Source organism: Chaetodon auriga, chromosome 7 (genome assembly GCF_051107435.1).
Source record: "Chaetodon auriga isolate fChaAug3 chromosome 7, fChaAug3.hap1, whole genome shotgun sequence".
Classification (NCBI taxonomy): Eukaryota; Metazoa; Chordata; class Actinopteri; order Chaetodontiformes; family Chaetodontidae; genus Chaetodon; species Chaetodon auriga.
Window position 1 is genome coordinate 5,697,441 of NC_135080.1, and position 18,645 is coordinate 5,716,085.

Here is an 18,645-nt window from a genome sequence, read left to right on the forward strand (position 1 = left end):
TTTTTCAGTTTTATTAAAAACAACAAAAATAATGAAAGCAGCTGAATTTACAGTTATTGATTTTGATGTAATCACGTAAGCTTCAAACATGTGCAAAAACAAATTGTAGAACATGGAAATCATAACATTTTTAAAACATATGACATGAAATCAAAATGCACTCAAACAAATCACTGAGAAAACATTTTTTGTCAAACCAATTTAAAATCATAACGATGAAAAAGATTTCACAGGTGAGTAAAGTAAACCCAATGCCTTCAGTCGCTCTGAGCATGCAAGACTTCAGCTTTGGGTCGGGTGGCGTCTTGTAGCACCACGAGAAAATCAGGATGCAAAATCAAAATCTATTTGCATATTTTAGTTCATTTTACATCGACAGCCTTCTCATTTCTCAATTCAACGCTGACGCGAAAGCTTCAATATCACCAAAAATAGACCAGAGTCGTTCTTGGAAGACGAAACCTTCCTCAGACCTTTTCAGCATCCAGTCATAATATTGCTCACCAATGCGAGGTGTAACAGCATGAACTGGTGAATTCACAGATTGAAAACAGACAAACATTTTGTGCAAAAATAGGCAAACTAAAAAACTGTGAGATGCACAAGTAACTGAATGCTGGCAGTGCCAACAATTGTCGAATGTCTTTAAAATGACGCGTCCTTCACAGCTTTGCCACAAATACCTCAGCAGTCGCGGCGCACTATCCAACAAATCTGGTGTTTAATCCTCTGGATATGTGTTCGGAAGGAACAGAAAAGACTGAACTGCTGTTCCAAATATCCCACTTCAATCATTTCTCACAGTAATCCATTTGAATTATTTGCCATCAATAAAGAAAATAGTCCTCAATTTAAAATAAATATGGACGTATCATTATTATCCTTTTTTGCTGACATCATGATCAGAAACAAATATTTCACAAAGGACTAAGCTCACACTGAATTAGACTTTTCTTCCATAGAGACAAACACAACAAAGTAACAATGAACATTTTGTCTTTTCACGTACACATACATCTGACCACTGTTAGTAACAATGAGCGAACAATGGCCGTATACATGTTTTACTAACCAACTAATATCTGAAGTGCAACAAAGACATTTGAACATTTACACATGGCTCATATAAGTGTTGGTAACATGGTGGCTAGTCTAACAGCATTTAGATCTTTATCTCAGCCTTTACAGGAAAGAAACACTTTACATTGTCCATATTTACAGATTACCTTTTTTTTTTTTCCTACAAAAGTGTTCCAAGTGAGATATGTGTCTGCCATACAAATGTTGTATAAATGTCCCAAACAGAGGATTCATTTTGTTTTTCATTGTCACAGTTTGAAAGAGGAACCTAAAAGCTGACATTGAGTATGTTTGATTATGTTAACTGAAGTTGATCTCAGTCTCTCCTTGCCCAGAACGACAGACCTGATTGACTCACTTGGGGAAATGCATCAGCTGGTGCTCAGGTAAGACATGAAAACCAACAGAAAATGTGTCCAGACTCTTCAGCAACAGACGAATAGCAACAGGTTCGCCTCAGAGGCCGCGTGAACACATGTAAGCACGTAAAGCGTCACCATGCCGATACTCTCCGGCTCACTGGATCTCTTCCATGCTCTGCGGATCTTCTGCAGCACAGCTCGGTCACCGGCTGGTGGGTGTTTCTCCGAAGCCTCCGCACTTGCCTCCCGCCGCGTGGATCTGTCTCCGCTCAGTACCTGTTCTGATGCTCGTAGTGCCACCGGTTGAAATCGATGTTAAATGCCACAATGCTGCCAGAGACCATGCCTGTGATCAAAGTCCTGGGGAGCAACAAAAGTCAGCAAACAGATTAGAAATGTAGTAAAAGGAAATCACAAACTAGAACTCCACATATAAATCGAATATTGGAGATTTTCTAATTCTATGTATAATGTGCATTCATATGACCGAGGAACCGACATGTATTAAAATGTGTCCTTTGTCAAAGATCATTTCCATGGATGTGCACATTTAGTTAAAATGTCCACTGTGGTGAATGAAACAGGCGCAGGAGGTCATCAGGGGCCGTGACAGTGAATTAATGGGTTCCTCTGTAGGACCATTGAGTCTCACTGTCCTTTAGCAGCCCCTTTGCTCTCTTGTCCACGGCTGCCTGGTATGTAGGAAAAGCAGCTGATTTCACAGGGTCGTCTTATACTGCTACACCCCGAGGGCTTAAACGCTCACACACAATGAACACAGTTGAGGCAGAATGCCTCTCTGGAAATGCAGTTGAGGAGCAGAGCTCACTTGTGCTACCTCATGTCAGCTTACAGAGGAAGGAGACTGAGACTAATCAAGGGCCTCTTAAAATATTTAATTGAAGTGATTTGTGGAGTGGAGTTGAAATACCATGTAGTACTTCATCTCAGTATTCTCTGTCTCAATGTGATGTAGTTCACACTAAAACTAAACATGTCAACAAATTTCATCCTCTAACTGACCGTCAGGACAGACGGTCAGTGAGTCCGTCCTCTGCAGACGGTCAGTTAGTCAGTGAGTCTGTCCTCTGCAGACGGTCAGTTAGTCAGTGAGTCTGTCCTCTGCAGACGGTCAGTTAGTCAGTGAGTCCGTCCTCTGCAGACGGTCAGTTAGTCAGTGAGTCCGTCCTCTGCAGACGGTCAGTTAGTCAGTGAGTCTGTCCTCTGCAGACGGTCAGTTAGTTGCGATGAAGCAGAGTTAATTATCTTAAGAATCGGGCCTCTGTTTTGGGCCAGACTGTAAGTGCTGGGGGGGATTTGGCCTGTGGCTGTGAAGTGCAGCTTGAATGTTCAGACTCTCTAACCTCTGTTGACTGCCAGGGTCACATGATGACGTCAGGCTTACAGCCCCAGAGCGAACACTGTCACCTCTGCACCGCCATGGTACCCTTTATACGACTCCTGACCAATCTTGCACAATGCAAACGCTGAGGAAAAACGCACCGCTGACCTGCCAGTAGACTTGTGCAGTACGCATGTGTGCTCGCTGTTGTCTGTTTATCCAAAATAACTGCATTCGCAGAAGATACCCCGGTAATGTTTGTCTCTATGGCAACTGTAGGGTCTATTTAAAGGAAAAGGATGGTGGATGTTCCACTTACTAAAATGCACAGTGACAACCATGAAACACAGGCTTTTTACCTCAGCCTACACACAATACAGTGCTGGGAACATTTACGTGTGCACGCACATAAACATACATGGATTTGCGAAGCGAGGCCACACGTGCACGCAGACAATAAACAAGCCCACATAATGATCCTGTACTCTTGTTCTTACACTTTAAAATGTACAGAGCATTTGGCTATGACTTGCAACTTATTTTACTTCAAGGATTCTCTGTATTTTCTATTTTGTGACAGGTAGAGATTAATTACTGGAAATCAATAAGAGATAATGACTATTTCCTGGATTCACCTCATCACAGGACCATATTAAAACCATTGTGTGATGAGTGGGAGTTGTTCATTAACATGGCTTCCTGTACACATCGTCTCTTCTCTCTCTGGCCTCAGAATTGCGATGATACAACTGCTCTGACCTTTGATCATGTGATAGGTCCATGGCTCGGACGCCAGCATCACACCCAGGGTAGATGTAGAGCTGTTTGAAGTCACAGGCCTGCCACACCTCCACCACGCCGTTGTCCCCACCTGTGACCAGGTTGTGGCCATCACTGCTCAGGAGAACAGCCTGCAGGGACAGAGAGGGGTTCACGTCCAAATCTACTTTTATTGTGTCCTCTAGGGGAATGTAAGACATGTTATGGAATGAGAGACAGTTATGTACATAAAACTTTTGTGATAAATGAAGTACAGTATGAGGATGTCATGCAGCAGGGTGTGCAATTCAAGATTTGTACAAATTAAATAATGATTGTGTTAATATAATTAGTAATATTTACACAATTATATACTATTATTTATATCACAAAACTTGACTGGGGCAAGTTAAAATTTAACTGTAAAGGATGCTTTGGGCTGTATACTATGATCATGGCCATGTAAACATACTGTACAAATATAATGTTTCTGCAAAATTCCTATTAGAGTACGCTGGTGTTAAAGCGTGTGTCAGCTTACTCTGGTGGAATCATTGATCTCCATCTGTGCCAGCAGTTTTCCATTAATGCTGAAGTTGCAGAAGCGGCCTCTCTCGTAGTAGATGATGCAGTGGCCCTCGCTGGACACTGAGATGAGCCGTGGGCACTGATAGTGGTCTGGCCCCTCCAGAGCCCGCAGCAGGTCCCCTGTGATGGTGTGGACCAGACATGGACCCTCTGCCGAACCGAAACATACACAGAGAAATGCATCCACCAGTGTGAGTAAAAAAAAAAAAAAAAAAAAAAAAAAAAAATCTATAATTCTGTCTTCATAAAATCAGGCCGTGTAATTTTGACAGTACTGCTGAGCGTGTGCAGAGAGAGACTCCCGGTTCCACGATTTTCTGTGAGGCAATAGCATGAAGGAAGGGAGGTGGAAAGGCACACTGACCTTTGGCTCCGCTGATGACCAGGCCGAGCTCTGCACAGACTGACACACACACAACTTCCTGGTCATGACCTGTCAGAACTGCTCGTGGTGCTGGGTAGTCACCTAAAAGATGGCAGATAGAAAATATCATAAACTGACTTAGTTTAATTAAATAAATCTATTGTCTGATTCTGAAAACACCACAGAGACAATCTTTATACCTGCATAAAATGGTAACCAAAATTTTTGTGAAATGTGCAGTGGTCTACATAACCACACCCTCAGTAGGCAATAAAATCATATAAACACAAGCACAGTGATCGTGACACACATCTGCTAGCAGGGAGGTCCCTTTGAATTGTCATGTAAATGCAGGGATGCCAACTGATGGCCGCCGAGCCACTTGATTTCATCCCGTGTGTCACATGATTGATGATGGCCGGGGGAGAGGTTAGTGAGGGGAGTTTCACGGCAACTGGAGCCGACCTCCAGTACAGCCAGAACAGTGTCTGGAGAGAAGTATGAAAGCAGCACTCTGTGGGAAATGCACTGATCACCAATAATGAGCAACCCTAATCATGTCCATTAAATACTCTGTGTCTTACAGTGAGCTGAACCCACTGAATCCGTCTGTATTTCACAACAAACAAGGAAATGCAGACAAAATGCAGCCAATGAAAAGCAGTGAAACCATCCATTTAAGCATTAAACCATAAGGGGTCGGTGGGATTTCTGGATCAAATAAAAAAAAAAAATCCTTTGGGCACCCATTTTTTTTAATTTATCTTAATTATTTTAACCTTCTTTTTATTTTATTATGCATTGTGTTCCCTAATAAAATAATCCTACTGCAATTTCTGTGGACCCTCTCACCATACTCACCACCTTTCAGCCCACTCGTGATGGTGAACACACACTAACAGCAGTGAATATACAGCGTGTGGCTGCTGGTGTCCACACACGACTCAAACTGCAGCCAATTCAGTGAAAGTTTCTCTCTCCACATAGATGACAGTTAGGCCCTGATAGATGATGTAGACATGTGTCAGACCTCTCTCCTCCTCTCTTATCCCCTCCTCCAGCTCGGCATATCGCCTCTGCAGCTGTAGCGGTCCAGTCAGTGGGCTTGGACTGTGATCGATGCAGCACAGTCCCTTAGAGACCAGGACCTGAGCAGCGCTGTCAGTCCCAGTACCCACTGTTGAGGGGGGCTGAATAGGACAAGCATCAGAAAAAGCCTCCAGGGGGAAAAAGGGAGCTTGTGCAGCTCACCTACCCGACAAAAGATTCAATCAGCCTGCACTGCATACCCCCCACCCTCTGCTAGCCCTTGGGACGAGCCGAAGTCAGCCACCACAATTACCCGGTGCAAATATCCCCTCGCGCTGGTGTGATGGGCCGAGTCTGAGAGGCAGGACCATGATTGAGCTGGAAGTTATTTTAATTATTACACATTTAAGACACATGCAACCTTTTGGGGCACGGGTGAAATCAATTTCTTGGGCACGCCACATCTGCGAGAGGAGGGAGCAGTGATCCAGAGGGCTGCTGCCACGTATTCACACAACCTTCAGCCAGCATTATAGAAAATATAATAGGCATGAAATCACCAGAATGAGCCTCGTGGAATGAATAAGCCAATAAGTAAGAGAATAAAGAGGACTTCAAGTGTGTAGATATGAGAGGGTGGTAGTGGTTCATCCCCGAGGGTCCTCACAAATGCCTGCCATCTATATTTGAACATGGCTGATACTCAGATTATCAGTGTACAGTATGTCAAGTTTTTAGCTGATTCTGACTCATTTCCCACTGCACCGGCCCCAGTCGCCAAACCTTTAGTTTTATGGATTCTTGGACGAAGTTAGATTATTATCTGCTGCCTGCAAAGTGTTTCTGAATCATGAAATATTGATGATATTGTGATTGGAAATGATTTGAAAGAGTGAAAACACATCCTGTCTTTTGTTTGTTGAGATGAGTGTGTGGCTTCCTTCCCTTTTGTCCATTGAACATGCATTGTAAGCACTAGTAGCGTAAATACCAGGGGAATACTGTTTTCCTGCTGCAGTAACACAAGTGCTATTGCCCCTTGCTAATTGGAGGCAACCAAGCTGAAATTCTTAATTAACTGTCGGAGCCTCAGTGAAGTTAATTAGAGAACACTCGCAACTAATCCAGAGCTACTAGAATCTGTGACAATTGGAAACACAAGATCTTCTAGCACACACACGCAAACATTATACTGTCATCCAGAAATATGCTAAAAACACTCTCTCTTCCTTATCTGCAGTGTTTCAACTCCACACCATAAATGGCGCTGTACGGTACTGGAACGCCTGCTTCCGCTTCCCTGATGGATTGTTTTGAACACAGACGATCAGTGAGAATGAGTAACTAAATGAACTGAGCAGCAGTAATCACACACTGGGGTCTACCATTTTGAATGCCAAGACATCTGGAGTCCTCTTCCTGAAAGCAGCACAGCTCAGTGTAATGGATCATACTAATATATCACAGCTACAGTGCAGATGAATTATTGTCTCTCTATCTGTGCACATAATTCAATTTCTTGGGAAGAATATCTAAGAATCCTAAATCACTTTTTAAAAATCCTAACAACAAACTTATGCACCTTCACAGGCTTCGCTTGACAACAAAGGAGTAAATATCATAAGAAAAATACTACAAAGTGTAAAAGGTTTCCTGCAACTTTGTCCATAGGATGATGCTACTGTATACCTGCACATGCATAATCCTACTCACTATTATTGGGGTTGTCACCGATAATGTGGTGTCGTCCACTCCAGTACCACAGGAGAAGTGTTGCATCCCTGGACCCAGAGACGATGTAGCAGTCTCCTCCGATGTAAGACTCAGATCTGGCCAGACATGTCACCACGTCCCAGTGGCCAAAAACTATCTGGGTCAGCTTGCCTGAAGAAAATACATATGTGCAAACATGTTTTTGGTGTTAGCAAAAAATGCTAAGAAGTTGAAATGCAACATGTTAAAACTACTGCCAGCTGTTTTCAAAGCCCTATCAACTGTAGTTACGGGAACATTGTAAGAAACAGTGCAGAAAAATTTCCAAGATAGTTAAATCAGCGGTTCTCAGCCTTTTTGACCCCTTAAAATGAAACAATGTCTACTTGTGACCCTCATCACAGATTATAGCCTTGTGTGGACAGAGTTGAGCTCGACCCACAGGAGTGATTTTTCTCTCTTGATGTGTTATATTTGAAGAATTTTTAGACGCCATAAAAGGTCAAAGCACGTCCTGAGATTACTCTTGGAATCCCTTGGGGTGGTCCTGATCCCCAAATTTGGATTAAATGGAGCTTATCAAGCAGCGATAATCATTTATGTAATTAAACAGGTATGTTGCCAACACTATCATCCTGCACTCACTGAATCATTATCACTGGGAAAGAAATTACTAAAAATCTATTTTTTTACTTCTCAGTAAGTTCCAGTGTATTATGGGTATTGTAGTATAGTCATTCATTTTTCTACAAGGCTTGTCAGGAGAGAGCAGCGACAATACTGCATTATTCCCATCATAGTGCTCAGTCCTCCACACATCAGTGCACAGCTCTACAGGAAATAGAGTTTACACTGCAACCTACCTGTCTCAGAGGAGTACACACGAAAGCTCTTGTCCCAGAAGCCACACACCAGTATGTAGCGGTTGTCAGCTGTCACCACGAAACAGTGTGTGGTGATTTGGATGCTCTGGTCCACTAGGTCTGTGATCTGACGCTTGTTGCTTCCAGTATTGTTGGCTGTGGAAAAAAAAAGTGTCAATACCTGAGGCGACACTAGAACATTTTAAGTTACTAATTAAAGTTAAAATGGATTTATAGATAGAAAAGTCAGTCTTCTATTTTTTGCTTGCTGCTGTATTTTCCATTGAAGACAAGGAAGTTCACTCACCAACCAGGGAATCCATTTCTATAGGCAGGTGATGGGCCTGCTCCAGAGAGTAGCCTGGTGCTCCTCGGAGACCTGGAATCAGGCAGGGATACAGCAGGGAATTAATCACTGAGGCTATTTCTAACCTCCGCATGTGTGCATTCTTACCCCCCAACACACACACAGACACACACAGACACACACAGACACACACACACCTGTTCCCTTTTTAGAGCCAAAGTTAATTCAGAGTCTCTTCCAGGAGATGGAAGTGTTGGAGGTCCATCAGAAAGATTTCCATCTGTCTTACTGGTCTTTTTTTTTCGGGGTGTCAAACCTAATGGAGACGTTTTATCCATGCGATCTGTATCTGGAGCCAGTTTTGAAACAGCAACACGCCCGAAAACAAGGAGGCCTTCTTATCATCATTATTCTGGAAAGCCAAACCACATTTCCCTCCTCTCCAACAGGATGGCAAGGGCGCTGCAGCTGGGTTCATTAGTGTGGGAGCAGCCACACAATGCGGACTCTTCGGCCCTGAGCTCTGTGTGTTTCTACAGTGACAGATGGGGACGTGTGAGGAGAATGTGGTGCAGTTGCGGCCTAATTTCCTAGTAACCATTACTTTGGCCCTCTGACCCTGAGGTGAGGCTGATTCTCAGGGAGGGGCTCTGTGGGTAATGTTGTTCACACATGTCTGAATAGGAACATGTGGAAACACTCATGGTCAGCTTACCTAGGAGGTGCTAGCCTCTCACACAGCCAGCTGGCTACAGCTCTATTATGAGCGGTGGGCAGGTTTTTGTGTGACGGTGATGAAGTGATTTTACAGGGCCACTGCTGTGGTAGGTATCACAAGTGGCATGGCACTTTTTCGTGTCTGTTTGAACATATCTCCTGCCATGTGCACTGAGCTCCACTCACCAACAGTGTTGTGCCATCGGTTGACGGCAAACAGGCGGCTGCAGGTGACAGTGACCACGGCAGGGATGGTAAGATGGGGCAGGGTGTTGGCGGCCACATGCGTTACTGGCGAATTGGATGGAAACTTCAACACCATGATGACATCCTGCTGCATCTGGTCCTTGAACATGAGAGGACTCTGTGGAAGGAAACACTATTGAGTAGAAGAGAGAAAAGACGGAGTGTGGGAAAGGATGGAAGGATGTGATGGTGGGAGAGGAGGAGGAGTACAAGGACAGAGGAGCAGGAAGAGGAAGGGGAAGGAGGGAAGAAGATGAAAAGGATAGGTATGAAAAGATGGGACAAAAAGAATGGAAAGAGGTAATTAGTGTGGAGGTTGGAGGAAAAACTAGGTTCAGACACAGAGGAGAGTTTCATGCACTGCCCCCACTGGACAGTGCAGTCAGGCGAGGGGACTGATCAGACAAGGGTAAGACATGGAAAACTGGGATGAAGTAGGCTGTACACATGAGATGGTGCTTACATACATGATACACATTTATCAGAAAGATTCAGCTTGGTCCAGAAAGGAAAAAAAAAAACATTAAAAGAGATTGCATAGGTTTTTGAAGACGTGCTGTAAAATTCAGCTCCACTTTTACAACCCTGGGTTAAACTACTTGTGTAGCAAGAGTAAAATAGAGAGGATAGTGATCCTGACAATATACTGTGAGTTTTGAACCAGCTTCAGCTCTCATCCCTAATTTCAGAGACTTTTGACAGAAGTGGACAGAGGTGGACGAAAACATTCCCATCTGTTGCCAAAGTAGAAAATTGAACTAAAGGGTCTCAAAGGGATCTGCCTTACAAAGTTTCTTGTAGGGAGAAAGAAACAGAGAGAGCCATGTGGGGATAATGAGGGCTAGGCTGGCTATTACATGGATTAGACAGGGAAGAGCAGCTTACAGCAGAAAGAGGGGAACTACTGGGCCAGTAGGGAGCACTCTTCCCTTTACACCACACTGCAAGTAGGCAGTGACAGTGATAAAACAGTGCGGAAAACTAGTGCCGCAAATGTGTTGTTATATTGCAGGTCTATGACCTACATGAGATAAGCCTTCTGAAAAATGTATGTTTTGTTATAAAAGTGTGGACTGAAGGAAAGCAGACAAGGAAAATCAGGGAACATCTATCTCAATCTTGCGTCTACCGACAAACGCAGCCACGCAAACACACTCCATCCAGGCTCGCACAGGTCCACAAATCCTTTCTCTCACACACACCACCACCACCACCACCACCAGAGGTAGAGGGAATTTTCCCAGCATGCTCGTTGCTCTCACCAGGTGCATGGCGGAGCTGCGTGGAGGATGTGGCTCAATAAGCAACTGAGATGGCGTCTGTCCAAAGCTCTGGATCTGTGCCTCTGTGGCCTGCGGGAGAGAGAGAGGGAAGAAGGAGAGAGAGAGCGAGAGAGAGAGCGGCTGTCACAATCAATATGCATCAAAGTGATGGGTCAATGCGTTACTTGACAATGCAAGCAAATCCTAACTCAGCCGTGCCTCTGAGGAAGGGGGGAGGTAAGGGAAAGGGGAGCACTCCCAATCCGCCTGGGTGCTCCCCCTTCCCCCCTCGGCCTGCAGAGTCATCCAAGTGTTAGTATGGAAGAGACAAGCCTTTTCCTATTAACATGCTTCAGTTAACCATTCCCATTTCCAGGCACAGAGGCCCCCACTGCATAAACGTTAACCTGGAGTGACATCCAGCTAGGACTGCAGCAGGCCGGCCTGCTTTTAGATGTTATTGTGCTTGAAACAAAGGGGAAAAGCATGTCCATGCACACACATACGCATGAAACAGAGGCACAAAAATCACACAAGCAGACCAGGGCGATTTGGCAGAGGGTACCTTGATGAAGGATGATTTATGGGCTATGAACTGTGAGTCTAGAAGCTTGTGACTAAGGAAAAAAACTAAAAACAGCACATCACATCCTGAGTACAGGGAAAAAAACAACACAACACCAGAGGAATATTTTACTATTATTAGAAAATAACTCCCATTTAAATAGTCAAAAGATTTCTTTTGCCTTCAGTGAGTGAGGAAAAAAAAAACAAGCAGTAAGAGCTACTGAGCTTGACTGAAAGTGGGGCACTCCACGGTGGGAGTGATTGATGTGACTGGAGCCACTTCCACCATCAGAGGGGAGCTTGTAGACGTCCGTCAATGCCACTGTGCACAATGGAACATACATCGCTCAGCCCTTCGCCCGCCCTTCTGACTGCCTGGGTGACTAGCCCTCATTTTCCTCCGCCTGTACACACCACTCACTATCAAAAGGACCTATTGGGCAGCACATGCCAGAGAGGGAGATGTGGCACGGGAAGTTTGGAGGTGATACTGAATTAGGACAGGCCACCTGCAAGCCAAACAGCCGGCCCCAACACCCCCTGGTCACTTCCTATCTTCCACAGCACCAAAAAAGGCGCTGTCCACACGGCTGAGCGCTGTCGCACAGCAGTGAAAGTTTCATGCGAGTTGGTGAGCACATTTGGCAACCATTAAGTGTTAGTCGGTGTTTCTTTACAACGCAGTCCGTCAAGTAACAAGCAACTGACATTATGGCTATTTAAGGTTAGGTTTGGGGTGAGGGTCACAATGTCTGCTCAAATAAAGAAATTTGATACAAAGATCAGAAAGGCTGAGAGGGCCATGTGGAAAACATCATCATATTTCTTGTGATAAATCTATTACCAGGGAAACTGGGCTGCTCCATGTCCCGTTTTGGTAGTCTTAGAAAAGCTTGACGCCCAACAATTATTTCCAGAGTGGAATGGGGAGGACGTTTCTGTGTGTGCTTGTGTTTGTGTGTGTGTGTTTGTGTGTCAGGGGAAGGGGTCTCACTTGTTGAAGGTTAACTCAAGAACATGTCCCTCCACTGGATGATCAAAACATGTCAATATCTCTCAGGTGCTTCAACACTAATCCTCTCTGAGGTATGTCAAAAACTTATCTCTATCTCAGTCTGAGATGCAGGGCACTTAACAGGCAGTTCATTAGCTTAAGTCACTTCAGGCTCTGCTTTTTGGCTGATAAGTGACACTTATTGCCAAAGCCATCTGGATGATCTCCCCTCCCAGCAACAACCGCCTTGCTTGGGTGAGCACCTAACATCCATCATAACACAATGTGTCTGCATGTCTGTCTGTCTGACTTTGTTCGCATCTGATTTTGGCGTGAGCTTAAGGCTTCAGAGGTGAGTGGCTACAGCTCTCTCTCTCTCTCTCTCTCTCTCTATCGGCTGTCTGGTTCCCAAACTGGTGACAGAGAGACTCTTTGCATCCTCCAGTGTACTCATGCAATGCAGCAAGACAACATCTCTGTCAGATGCAAACACGGCCTTGCAGTGACCCACTAAGCAGCGTGGGATCATGCTGAGTCACAACACGTGAGATCAGCGGTGGCAGCTACAAATATGAAGCTGCTAAAGCCTTTCACCTTTTGACAGATAGGGTTTAGATTGCAGAAGCAAATTGCTTTCATTAAGTACATCTGAAATAAAACCCATGCAGGCACATACAAATACACATAAACAGCCTGTTAATGTTATTTTGTAATTGTGTTACTTTCCCATGTGACGGCACTGCTGCCCATTCTTTGCATGCCAGTGGAAATTTGTTTAAGGTAAGCTTATCTGGACTTATTTTAATCCTTAAGCACCGACAAAGAATTACCCCGAGGGTGTTTCTTGAGTGACAGCTTGGGAGTTGGCATGTGCACTACTGTGTGTGGGAGCAGAAATGTCTCAAACAATGTGTCCACCAGTAGGTGATCGTGTCTACTGCAGCTATGATCAATAACGATGCACAATGGATCCTTTATGCTATGACATACATAAATTGGGAGTTTCTTATCATTAAGGTCAAGCATTTAAACACTTGTGTTTCATCACTATGATAATAGGTGAAATCAAGCTACTTCAAAGCCCTTCACCAGCTAGCCACAGCACACTTTGTTGTCTTTGTTGATTCAGAGGGGGCGGGGGGGAAGTGGCAGCTGAGGAGGAAGAGAGTCCCACTGATGAATAATTTGTCTGTTTACTTCTGAGTGACACAGCAGGGCCTGAATCAAGGGGTTGCTGTCATGTTTTTCCATAAGAGAAGGCTGTCAGGAGGAGCATCATGGAGAAGGACTGCTGTTCCGGCAGCGTGCCCACTAGAGCTGTCACCGTGCCCTCAACCAGAGGCCCGGCGGCATGTCAGAGGGTGTCATCATTTCTACCTGACACACGGACGGAAATTATCTCTCATGACCTCTAATTTCTTGACATTTCAAATGCCTTAATTGTTGTGACTAATGCCAGATCTGCAGTTTCACCTGTCAGGCCCAGAATGAATCAATAGCCCGAAGTCAATCATCACATTTCAGCAGGTCTTAGCAAGACATTCACTGGGCACTTTTCCATGCTCCACCTCACTGACTCAGGCAGGCAGCTCACAGACTTGCCTGTGTGGGACAGGAGGAGTGGTAAACAATAATGGGAATAATGGTATAAATCCTGCAAGAAATCACCAAGAAAATTATCATAATGTTACCACAGACTGTGCAGGAAACTGTTAAATTTAAATCATTTCCCAGCAGAGCAGAGTTTACACTCCATCTTTTTTAGTGATTTGCAGACAAATTACAATTATCTGTTTTAAAACTAGAGTAAATCAGCGTCAAATAATTACCCTTTAGCATTCCTGTTTAATAGACTTGATAATAATGCATTTTCAGGACACTGCTAGGTTTTCATACATGGGGTTTAGATGTATGAGGTTATACTTTATGTTACAGGGAGAGGCAGAATCCATCTGGAATGAGAAACATGACTGAAGGTATGAAGGCTCGTCTTAATTAGTGCTCATCATATCAGCATTACATCAGTTGCAATTAGCAGAGCCAATTTCTCTCTCGAACGCAAATACATTCACATGTCACAATAGCGACTGCATCAACTGGGCACAATTAGGGAGTCTGAGTAGCAGGCTTCCTAATGTGCAACTAACTAACAGTACTGTCATCTCTCAGGGTAACAGTAGGGTGCAAGACAGCCAAAAACCCCTCAGCCTGATGCAAAATAAAAAAAAAAAAAAAAAAAGCATCGCCTAAACCTTTCTCAAAATGATGAAAACCAAACCTTTCACAATATGGTTTGGTAATTAGATCAGCCAAATCTTCTGCAGGTGATTTGCATAGTGGTCACTTGATAAATAAAGGCGCCCCTGGAAGTGACAGTATATAAATGACTTGTTTTGCAGACAGCAGATGGTGGATATCACAGGGAGAGACAAGCTCACACTGGAAAGTACCACAATGCATGCCAGCTGCTGCAGTCTCTGGTCCCCTTTCCCCTCTACGCAATTAAGCTATTCACGAGTAGTACGGTCGAGCTAATAGATATTCAATTAATTAGTTAAGAACAAGAGGATTCACTCCCTCATCTATTGACTGTGTGACCTCTGTTGATTGATCAAAGAGCTCAGTCAGATTCATTGATCTGATTAAGGGAACATACAGTATATTCCTCACCAAGAGGAAAAGAGCACAGAGGACAGTGTTAAGATGGATCCATGAATAATGTGGACAGGTATTAAAAGATTACCGTTTATCTGAGAGAGAGGAAATTAATAACTCAGGTCATTGCAAAATGATGCCAATCTCAAAGCAAAGTCGATGAGTCAGCAGCTCTGCCTGATTCTCTCACGGGTTACATCTGCATGACACAATAATTGATTGACAGATGCATGTTATGAATGTTCCGGGAGCTCCAGCACATGCCAGGACAAATAGAGACAGGAAGTCGCGCCTATGGTGGATAAGAGGGGGGAATGCGCCTTACCTCTCTGAGAGAAGGGTCAGTGATACTGTCCAGCTTGGCGGCGCCCTCGTAAGTCAGGTAGTGAAAGACGTTGAGGGCACGCACCGCCTCTGGGCCTCGCTGCTTGTAGCCGAAAATAAGGTCAATCCACTGATGCAGCTGACATGACACAAACTCGCTTTCCAGGGCCTGTCAGAGGAGTACAGGGCAAGTAGAGGTGAGAGGCATACCAGCAGCACACAGCACAAAAGACACAACACAAATTGTACTTCACACACAACACTGAGCACAACAAAACACAGCCTACTTTACTGTACACAGATGACCTACCAGGCATTACATAACATCAGAAAAACTAATTAAGAGTGTTTTAAGGGGAAAATAACCTGCATTCAGTTAAATAAAGACAAGTATTTAACCTGGTTTACAGCATTTAAAGATCCCAGTAAAAAGAGAGAGAGGCTGCATCCCATCCTTTTAATGTAACCAGCTAACTCAAGACAAGCCTCTCATATCGCATTTCTCTATGCACTTAAAAAGCAGAGCGACTCTCTTTGCATGCAGACAAAGAAATTGGTTCAATGCTAAACAGGGATCCAATTTACTGTAAAACCGTCTGCACGAGCAGCATTGATAGATCACTTGTGAGAGTGAAAAAAGAGACCTGAGAGATTTGGGATTAGATTTAGGGCAGATAATTATTATAAATTCACCTGTGAAAGCCATGCAGTGGGGGTTAGATGCATTGTTCCAAAACACGGTACAATATAATTCCCATGCATGCTGGTGTAAGGCTTTGCTAGAGGAATTTACACTCCTCCCCTCGCGTCAGGAATAACAGCCATTACCAACAAAGCCTGCTCGAGCACACAGAGGCAGAGTTTGCCACAGGGCATATCACTACAATTGAAAGTGGCACATGCAAAGATGGGAAGTGGGAGGAAGAGGGAGGGAGGGAGAAGGAGAAGGAGGGAAGGAAAAAAAGAGGAAGAGTGAGACAGAGGGGGAGGCAGGGAGAGAGATTCACTGACAGAAATGAAATAATAGAGGAAGCAAGAGTGTGGGCTAACCAGGGAGCAGAACAAAAGAAAAGACAAAGAAATGGAGGCAGAAGACTATGATTTTCTGGGCATGTGAATACACTGGTCTGAGAATGTAACAATGCAAGGCAACATCACACATGTATCCTTCAACTGTGAGAAAATATCCACTGTAATCCCTTTGTCATCCTCACTCCCTGTTTTGGAGATGCAGACATGCCCGTAACAACTCCCAGCCTCTCCCTTCTCTCTCCCCTCCTGCCTCTCCCCCTCCACCCCCCGCTCTGCCGGTATACAAGCCCGATAGAGCTCGACCAGGCAGCGTGGGTAGAGCACGGGGAAAGGTCACCTCCATAAGACCAGCCCAGCTCTGTCACTCCAGATGAAAAGGTCAGGTGTGTTCCCACTGCCTCTTTCTTCCTCTGGTCCAAAAGCACTGTGGCCCCTCACCTCAGGATACATAACATGTATGAAACTTTGAGTCGTCGTAGCAGATTTATGGAAGTGTCTATGGTTTACAGGAGGAATCACTCAGCAAGCCTAAATAAGAAAGCTGGAGAATATATAGAGATATATAATAACTGAGAGTGTAAATTTGAAATGATCTGAAAATCATGTTGTCTTTTATCATGTGTGAAATTAAATAACTTCACACTAAAGGTCTTTATGAATTTTATTATATTAATCAAAACACGACTGCAAACAAAATACAAACTGTATTCTTGCTCTATTTTCTCCTTCTTGCGTAAAGTGATAGCAGAGTAGCCGGGCCTGGAAATGTCAGCATGTTGTGTACAGTATACTCACACTGTGGTAATGAAGATACCATTTTCCACATAATTGGCATCTTCACAAACTCTGAGAAACCATAACCTTTTTTTAATTTTAACAATCTGAGTTTTGGATCAGTTTCCACATAAAAAATGTGGATAAGTGTTCAAAATGCATCTGCACCGTTAGTACATGTAATGGCCGTTCATCATATGATTTTGTATAAAATGTCAGGAGGTTCAGTGGGAAGGACAGCTGTTGAGTTTCTGGAGTAAGTGATTCCAGATTAAAGGGAGAACAGAGTTTATTTGACTGCAAGAGACGGGTTGGATCTCCATTTCTGTCTCCGTGCTGCTCCTGAAACCTGCTGGGAGTTATGGACCACATGTTGATAGGCTGTCTGTATTAAACGCACACACACAGACGTTCACGCACACGCAGACGTCGAGAACCCCGCACACTGCCAAAGTGATGAGGCCCGGCATTAGAGAAGGTAACACTATAGGGCAAACTTGCCCTCAGTCCTGTCCTTTAGTGACATCACTGGGGTCAGGGGTACAGTGTTAGTATTGAGCGGTGCACTTTATTAGATGCTTCATGAATAAGACAAGGAGACACAGATGCATGGGAAGGTTACGAGGAGGAGTGGGAAATGGATTTATATGCTGCTGTGAGACACGAGGCAGAAAAGCTACTTGTAAAGAAATAATTTTAAAAATACACCTAAATGACATGATTCCACCTTAATAGTAGGTTTTCAGTATGGTACTACAGTTTTTACATATTGTGGTGTATGTTATGAACAAAACACACCACAGCACTTTAATATGACATGACAGTGTGCCATATATTGTCCTGAATAGCAAAAGAAGCCAATAAATATACTTGATGAAATTGTCACTATTAATGAGACAATAATCAATAAACTGCGACTATTTATGTTACTGAAAATAATAAATGTTACAAATGGTTAATTTATGTTAGTATCATTACTTCAGTCTTAATTGACGAGGATTAAAAGGTGGAGAAAGTAACGTTTTGATGGATAAAGATGAAGTGAAATTTATGTTTTCATACAGTCTGAGGATTCTTTAATATTTTATCTCATATATCATACACACACATAATTTTAGCTAAAGTAATTCTACCATTTTGAAACTGACACAAGCCCAAACCTTACCATCCTGTTGATCCTAACAAGGTCTTCAGGCTTCTTGGCCCAGGCTGGCAAGTCCACATCACAAACCATGGCCCTGTCCTCCCTCATTCCCAGGTGGTAGCCATTGCTGTTGACAAACATCTCCGGGAGGTAGTAGAACTCAGGAATCAGTTCCTGTGTTTTAAAGGAAGAGAGATGTTCATGTTTTACAGCACACTGACAGGACCTCATCTAATACCACAGTTTTCACCATATAATCGCCCAACAATTCAGCAACGCGCAAGAAATAACATATGTGAGAACAGAGCCACGAAAAACAGAGAAAAAAGGTTCTGTATCCCACTGAGATGAAGTGAGAATTCAAGGGGAAAGGTAACACAAACAAACTAAACAGCAGGCCATGAGAAGGCGGTGAGAGGTGCTAGTCCAGTTATTCCAGGCAGAGGTGTTAGGTGTGTTAAATGAAACTGGAACTGAGCTGGGTTTTTCTCCCTGCTCTCTGGGCTCTTGTGATGAGGTCAGG

The 18,645-nt window shown here is 43.8% G+C and overlaps 1 protein-coding gene across 4 annotated transcripts in view; it reads right to left on the bottom strand.

Annotated features, from left to right (window-relative positions):
- Nucleotides 1-5: 5 nt before the first annotated feature.
- nbeab (neurobeachin b) overlaps nt 6-18,645 on the bottom strand; it is a 183,307-nt gene continuing 164,667 nt past the window's right edge. For 3 of the 4 annotated variants that reach the window (XM_076734997.1, XM_076735000.1, XM_076734999.1), the window contains 11 exons: nt 18,144-18,296; nt 15,174-15,341; nt 10,633-10,722; nt 9,311-9,503; nt 8,408-8,479; nt 8,101-8,256; nt 7,238-7,408; nt 4,496-4,597; nt 4,085-4,281; nt 3,544-3,695; nt 6-1,802 (listed from right to left, as the gene is read on the bottom strand). In XM_076734997.1, the coding sequence (XP_076591112.1) occupies nt 1,712-1,802; nt 3,544-3,695; nt 4,085-4,281; nt 4,496-4,597; nt 7,238-7,408; nt 8,101-8,256; nt 8,408-8,479; nt 9,311-9,503; nt 10,633-10,722; nt 15,174-15,341; nt 18,144-18,296 (1,545 nt within the window). In that variant the 3' untranslated portion in view covers nt 6-1,711. The remainder of the gene's footprint in view (nt 1,803-3,543; nt 3,696-4,084; nt 4,282-4,495; nt 4,598-7,237; nt 7,409-8,100; nt 8,257-8,407; nt 8,480-9,310; nt 9,504-10,632; nt 10,723-15,173; nt 15,342-18,143; nt 18,297-18,645) is intronic. The other variant, XM_076734998.1, reaches the window with a different exon arrangement.